This window comes from Anolis carolinensis, chromosome 4 (assembly GCF_035594765.1).
Source record: "Anolis carolinensis isolate JA03-04 chromosome 4, rAnoCar3.1.pri, whole genome shotgun sequence".
Classification (NCBI taxonomy): Eukaryota; Metazoa; Chordata; class Lepidosauria; order Squamata; family Dactyloidae; genus Anolis; species Anolis carolinensis.
Window position 1 is genome coordinate 189165574 of NC_085844.1, and position 7231 is coordinate 189172804.

Below are 7231 nucleotides of genomic sequence, written 5' to 3' on the forward strand. Positions count from 1 at the left end.
ATAATTCACCTACAATCAAAGGACATCCTGAACTCCACCAATGATGAAACTGAACCAAACTTGGCACACAGAACTCTCATGACCAGCAGAAAACACTGGAAGGGTTTGGTGGGACCTTGAGTTTTGGAGTCGTAGTGTAGTTCACCTACATCCAGAGAGCACTGTGGACTCCAAACAATGATGGATCTGGACTAAACTTGACATGAATACTCAATATGCCCAAATTTGAACACTGATGGAGTTTGGCGAAAATAGACCTTGACATTTGGGAGTTGTAGTTGCTGGGATTTATAGTTCACCTAGAATCAAGAAGCCCCTTGAACCCCACCAACAATAGAATTCAGCCAAACTTCCCACACAGAACCCCCATGACCAACAGAAAATACTGGAGGGATTTGGGTTCCTAAGACCATCAGAAATATGTATTTTCTAATAGTCTCTGAAACCCCCTCACAACCCCCCCCCCCCCAGAGGTCCCGACCCCCAAGTTGAGAGACGCTGACATAGATGGCTAAAGCAACATTTTCAAAGGAAACTCCAGACAACATTTCCACTGTTATGTGAGAAAACACATCAATCAAAAGAAACAAGCTAGAGAAAACCAGGCACTGTCAAGACCCTTAGATATATATAACAATTCCTAGGTGAAAATACATGCTTGTCAGGAGTTTATTAAGTGCTTTGATTCAGAAACTGAAGGAGGACACAACACAAAAAGAGATTTGAACAAAGATCTTCACTACCTATAGGTCAAAAGTAGATATTATATCTATCTTGCAGGGTTTTAATCTTTGATCCAATTACCTCGAAAGTAAATAGAGTTGATCAAATGGTAAATGCCACTATATCACAAATACCTGAAACTCAGTTGGTTCCCTAACTTAGGGTCAATCAGCTTTAGAATACCATTCCAACCAACTATTGTGAATGTGCTCATAATCAGAAAGATCCAACAAAAACCACAATGAGTCAAAGAATATGTTTCACTGCTGCTCTATAAATATTGCTTGGGTTATCTGAGTCAAAACACAGGAATGGGTTCATGAATCAAATAGTTGATGAGAAATGTAAGAAAGAACAGAAAATGTTTTGTCATTAAGCTGTTCCACTTCAAATAGGCATCACACACCGCAAGTTTCCTACAAGCTTTATAAAGACAATTATCCTTTGCACCATGATAGGATCAGTGAATATCTTTTTTTAAAAACCAGAGGGAACAGGGGTATCCCAGGCTAACAGAGATCAGTATTCCCATTTGGCCCAACTCAGATTTGTACACATACCAACACAGGTGCCAGAAGGATGAAAAACAGGTGTCCTAAATTGGTTCACTATTATGTACAACAAAGCAAAAGGAGGAGCCAGTCCCAAACCAAGCATTTTGATTTACACCAGTTACATCGCAATACTTACATAGCAACAGCAGACAACAAGACTTATACATGAGTATATATGGATATATCGTCTACAAATGAGGAACGAGCCACAGCTGCAGCTGCTCATAACAGGTTGGATTAAAAATAAATGAAAACTAAAGTCCAGACAAAGTGCAAATACATGCAAATAGTTTAAAAAAGAAAGGCTATTTTTTCAGAATCATAACTTGGCTTTTGGGAATATCTCACTTCCTCCTAGTCATAGAGAAGGCAAAAGCCATGATCTAACGATGCTTAACCAGAGACGTTGACAAGCAACTAACCTTTCAACCTGCCATGTACATTTCCATAAGAAAGAGAAATCAAGTCACTAACTTCTTCTTAAAATGTGTCCAATCATTGCACCTAGATTATCCCACACGGAACATATTATCCTGCCTAAATTTCACGCTGGCTGTGTTCATTTAGTAGTCAATGATATCACCATTGCTCCCAAAGTATTCAGTTTCTCGGGAGAAGGGGAGATTACAGGATCTTACTGAAAGTACAGTATTACTAACAACTTCCAAAAAGTGAGGCTATGCAATGGAACAATATACAACTAGGACCACATCTATAGAAGAAATGTGAAAGTAAAGAGGAATCTGAAAGAAAGGCCAGAGCACAGAGATTCCAACTCTTGATCTAAGTCTATAAAGCCCCAAATGCAGGAGAGAAAATATTTTATGCAGCAAGGAAAAATATATGTGTTAGTGGTTCTCAGCCTGGGGTCCCCAGATGTTTTTGGCCTACAACTCTCAGAAATCCCAGCCAGTTTACCAGCTGTTAGGATTTCTGGGAGTTGAAGGCCAAAAACATCTGGTGACCCCAGGCTAAGAACCACTGTTTAGAGCAACATACAACCAGCAGAGCACCATCACCATTGCAGATAGCTTGGGCATGCCATGCACAATGAAAACCGCTTCCTTAAACTCACAGAAAAGAAACATGCAAACAGGAAAACCCAACATGGCATAGGACAGAGCTGGGAAATGTATGTCCCTTCGTGTGTTGTTTGTACTAAGGTTGCATCTACACTGTAGAATTGATGTAGTTTGACACTACTTGTCATGGCTCAATGCTATGAAATCCTGGGACTTTTACTTTGGTGAGGGAGCAACATTATTTGGCAGAGAAGGCTGAAGACCTTAGAAAACTACAACTCCTGTGATTCCATATTACTGAGCTCACTGGGTGACCTTAGACAAGTCACACCCTCTCAGCCTTAGAGAAAAATAATGGCACGCTTCCAAGAAAGGTCAAGATTTATTTAGAGGGTCGCTATAAGTAAAGGTCAGCCTGGAGGCACAAAACAACAACAACAACAACAACACAAGCATAAAAAACTGGAGAAAGCCAAAAAGCAAGATAATAGAGCATAACATAGTAATATTGCTTATAGGTAGGGAAAGAAGTAAATGCATAAAATTTGAGATACCGGTAAGTAAAGGAAAATGCTATATAGAGAAAAAATAACATTGCACTAAAGAAAACCCATAGTTCAATGATGCACTTACACTAATGTTATTAACCTGTCATGAGTCTTTGATGTTGCAGGTTTCCATATCGAGTTACAAAGCCCCAATGACCTAAGTGGGTTTTCATGCATCTATACAGAGCACTGCCTTAAAGTGATGCAACATGCAGAAATAAATCTGTAAGAATGATCCAGGGTTCCCCTTGCATTATCTTCTGCGGTTGAGTGTTTGTGGCTTCTCACACGGAAGCCAGCAATGACTGTCACACAGTTACAAGAAGTGGAAGTCGGCTCTGCCCTGGTCTCCTATTTGTCTTCAATCACATCCGGACTCTTTTCAAAGTTTTAGGAAGTACTGTTACTACTTTGAACAAGCCGCACAACCCAAGTCACCAGCTGTATGTGCCTTGAGAGATGCCCTCTGATTTTGGCAAAACATTTTTATCACTAAAGAGTTGTCACTTTGTGCCAACATCAGCTAGAGACAAAATAAATGATTGCTGTACAATGTGTCACCAGAATACTGTATGATTAATATCTTTAGAATAGATTCTAGTGTGCTGAGTGGGCAGTGGTTTGCTCTCTTCTAAGAATCTTCAGGAACATCCAGGAGGGCATCTACACTGTGGAATTAATGCAATTTGATACCACTTTGAGTGCCATACCTCTTGAATCCTGGGAGTTTCAGTTTTACAAGTTCCCTCACCTTCTCTGCCAAAGAGTACTGGCATCTCAGCAAACTGCAAATCTCGGGATTCCACAACCATGGCAGTAAAAGTGGTGTCAAACAGTATTCATTCTACAGTGTAGATGCACCCTGGCCCCAATAAGACTAATTCATTGCCCCTTCTTGGGATACCAGTGGTGTATCTACACTGTATAATAAATGCAGTTTGTCACCATTTTAAGTGCCACAGCTCAATGCTATGGAATCCTGGGAGTTGTAATTTAGACCCCTTCTACACTGCCATATAATCCAGATTATCAAAGCAGATGATGCACAGTTTCTGCTTTGAACTGGATTATATTAGTCTACACTGCCATATAATCTGGTTCAAAGCAGATAATCTGGATTTTATATGGCAGTGTAGAAGGGGCCTTAGTGAGATACCAGCACTCTTTGGCAGTGAAGGTTAACAACTCCTAGGATTCCATAGCATTGAACCACAGTGTAGATGCACTACAACAAGATGGGAAAGTGAATGAATGCACTTCAACATAACTTTAACTGACATGGCTCAATGCTAGGGCATACTGGGAATTGCAGTTTTACAGATCTAGCCTTCTTTGCCCAAGAGTGTTGCTGCCTCACCAAACTACAGCTCTCAAGATTCCATAGCATTGAACCGTGGTAGTTAAGGTGGCTTCAAAATGGCTTTGGTTGTACAGGAAGCCCACAAGTCATGAATAAGATTGTTCTTAAGATGAATGTGTATGTAAGTTGGACCAGGTACATTTTAAAGTGCAACTTACACACACATTCGCCTTAAGAACAAACCTACAGATCCTATCTTGTTCATAAGTTGGGGACTGCCTGTACAACCAATTTCAAATTTTTCGAAATCCAATTGTCACAGTGCAGTGAAATCTTCTGAACAGAGACCCAGGGCCCTTCCACACAGCCCTATATCCCAGAATATCAAGGCAGAAAATCCCACAATATCTGCTTTGAACTGGGTTATTTGAGTTCACACTCAAATAATGTAGGATTTTCTACCTTGATATTCTGGGATATAGGGCTGTGTGGAAGGGCCCTCAGAGAGCAAAAGAAACACCACAGGGGTGATAACCCTTCCCTATGTTATCCAAGGCTTGTGTGTGTGTGTGTGTGTGTATGTGTGTGTGTGTGTGTATGTATATGTACAGTAAAGGTGAAGGTTTTCCCCTGACATTAAATCCAGTCATGTCTGACTCTGGGGGTTAGTGCTCATCTCCATTTCTAAGCCAAAGAGCCAGTGTTGTCCGTAGACACCTCCAAGGTCATGTGGCCGGCATGACTGCATGGAGCACTGTTACCTTCCCGCCGGAGCGGTACCTATTGCTCTACTCACATTTGCATGTTTTCAAACTGCTAGGTTGGCAGAAGCTGGGGCTAACAGCGGGAGCTAACTCTGCTCCCTGGATTCTAACCTGTGACCTTTCGGCCTGCAGGTTCAGCAGCTTAGCACTTTAACACGCTGTGCCACCGGGGGCTCCTATGTATATGTATATGGGGGCTCAAATTCTATCTGATGAAAAATACTTTTTGGCTTGTGTTACACAAATATGATGTGAAATGTGCAGACTTTACAGTAGACCACTGTAATGTACCATTCATCATATTTTTAAAAGTTGATGTGATGGGGAAAAAAATAAAGATATACAGTAGAGTCTCACTTATCCAAGCTAAATGGGCCGGTGGAAGCTTGGATAAGCGAATATCTTGGATAATAAGGAGGGATTAAGGAAAAGCCTATTAAACATCAAATTAGGTTGTGATTTTACAAATTAAGCACCAAAACATCATGTTTTACAACAAATTTGACAGAAAAAGCAGTTCAATACACAGTAATGTTATGTTGTAATTATTGTATTTACAAATTTAGCATCAAAATATCACGATATATTGAAAACATTGACTACAAAAATGGCTTGGATAATCCAGAAACTTGGATAAGCGAGGCTTGGATAAGTGAGACTCTACTGTATTTAAAATCACCAGAAAAATGTATTCAAACAGTGTTACTCTCATTTCTACCCTGATGGCGCAGCGTGTTAAAGCACTGAGCTGCTGAACTTGTGGACTGAAAGGTCAGCAGTTTGAATCCGGGGAGCGAGGTGAGTTCCTGCAGTTAGCCCCAGCTTCTGCCAACCTGGTAATTTAAAAACATGCAAATGTGAGTAGATCAACAGGTACCGGTAACGGCGCTGCACGCAATCCTGCCGGCCACATGACCTTGGAGGTGTCTATGTACAACGCCGGCTCTTTGGCTTAGAAATAGAGATGAGCACCAACCCCCAGAGTCGGACATGACTGGATTTAATGTCAGGGGAAAACTTCACCTTTACCTACCTACTCTCATTTATGATGATTGCAAAAAGTTGGATTTAGTTGGCTTGTGTAATCCAGGATCAGATCCTGGGATGGAGAGCAGTGTAGACCCAGCCTTAGCCATTGGCGAGGCGTGGAGGGAGCGAGGGAAGTAGAGGAACTTTCCCAAGCTGACGGGCGGAAATCGGGGGGCGCTTCCTTGGGAGACCAAGTGCCGGGAGAGAGAGAGCGCTTGATCCTTCTGCCGGGGGCGCGCTCCTTCAGTCCCGGGTCTCTGCTCCGCCCTGGGAAGAGCCGAGGGACCCGTCCGGGCGCGGTATGTGCCGGATCAGAGCTCCGAAAGGTTAAACCCGTCCGAGTGAAACGTGAAACGCACATGCCCCGGACTCCGGGCTCCTTGCACATAGAAGGGCTGCTGCCTTAGAGGGCACTCCTCCTCCTCCCTCCTCCTTTGGGGCATTGCTGGCCCCAAACGTCATCATCCCCCCCCACCCCCACCTCGCTTCTTTCCCCCCAAAGAGCCCGAAAAGGGTTCCGACTTACCCACTCGAGCACCTTAATGAACCCCAGGGGCTCCTCCAGGCGGGCCCAGCGCAGCCCCGAAAGCAGCTGAGCCTGGCCGAGGGGAGAGAGAGAGAGAAGAGACAAGGGCGGGGGTCAGCTCAGACCCAAAGCAGAACAAGGAAGGGGAGCAAGGCAGGGGAGAGAAGGGCAGGGGAGGGAAGGGGCCCTACCACGGCGGCCCGGGGGTCCTTGTCCCCTCCTCCCCCGCCTCCCCCTCCTCCTCCTCGGGAACTGGGCTCCGACATGTCCGCAGAGGGGCTTCTGGCCTTCGAGAGCAGCGGAGGAGGAAGAGAAGGCGGCGGTCCTGCTCCTTCCTCGGCGGAGCTGCGCGGAAAAAAGCCCCGTCGGACCTCCTGTCAAACTCGCCAGGGAGAGCAAGGGCGGGTCACGTGGCCCACGGAGCACATGGGGGCCCGCGCGGAGCAGGGGGCGGGGCCTACGAGGGGTGGCCACGCCCACGGTTCGAAGGGGCGGACCCGGAGGCACACATGCCTACAGCCAGGCAGCACTTTCTAACCTGCCTCATAAAGGTCCTTTCCTAATTGGTTCTATCATAAAAACATGGGGAAAGTTGCCTAAACTACGAAAACTTTGTTTCTAAGGGACATCCTGCAGTACATTTTTGCTATAGTGGGTTGCTGTGGGCAGGACCATAGACAGAAAAAAATTCAGGGGGGGTGAACCTTTTTTTTTAGCGAATCATGAAGAGTAGTTCCATAATCATAAAGCTCTAACGGTTCCGGC

The 7231-nt window shown here is 44.3% G+C and overlaps 1 protein-coding gene across 1 annotated transcript in view; it reads right to left on the reverse strand.

The window, feature by feature from the left end:
* sypl2 (synaptophysin like 2) overlaps nucleotides 1-6874 on the reverse strand; it is a 29197-nt gene extending 22323 nt beyond the window's left edge. The window contains exons 1-2 of the mRNA XM_003220227.4: nucleotides 6658-6874; nucleotides 6467-6538 (exon numbers count right to left, since the gene is read on the reverse strand). Coding sequence (XP_003220275.1) covers nucleotides 6467-6538; nucleotides 6658-6732 — 147 coding nt within the window. The 5' untranslated portion in view covers nucleotides 6733-6874. The remainder of the gene's footprint in view (nucleotides 1-6466; nucleotides 6539-6657) is intronic.
* Nucleotides 6875-7231: the final 357 nt, after the last annotated feature.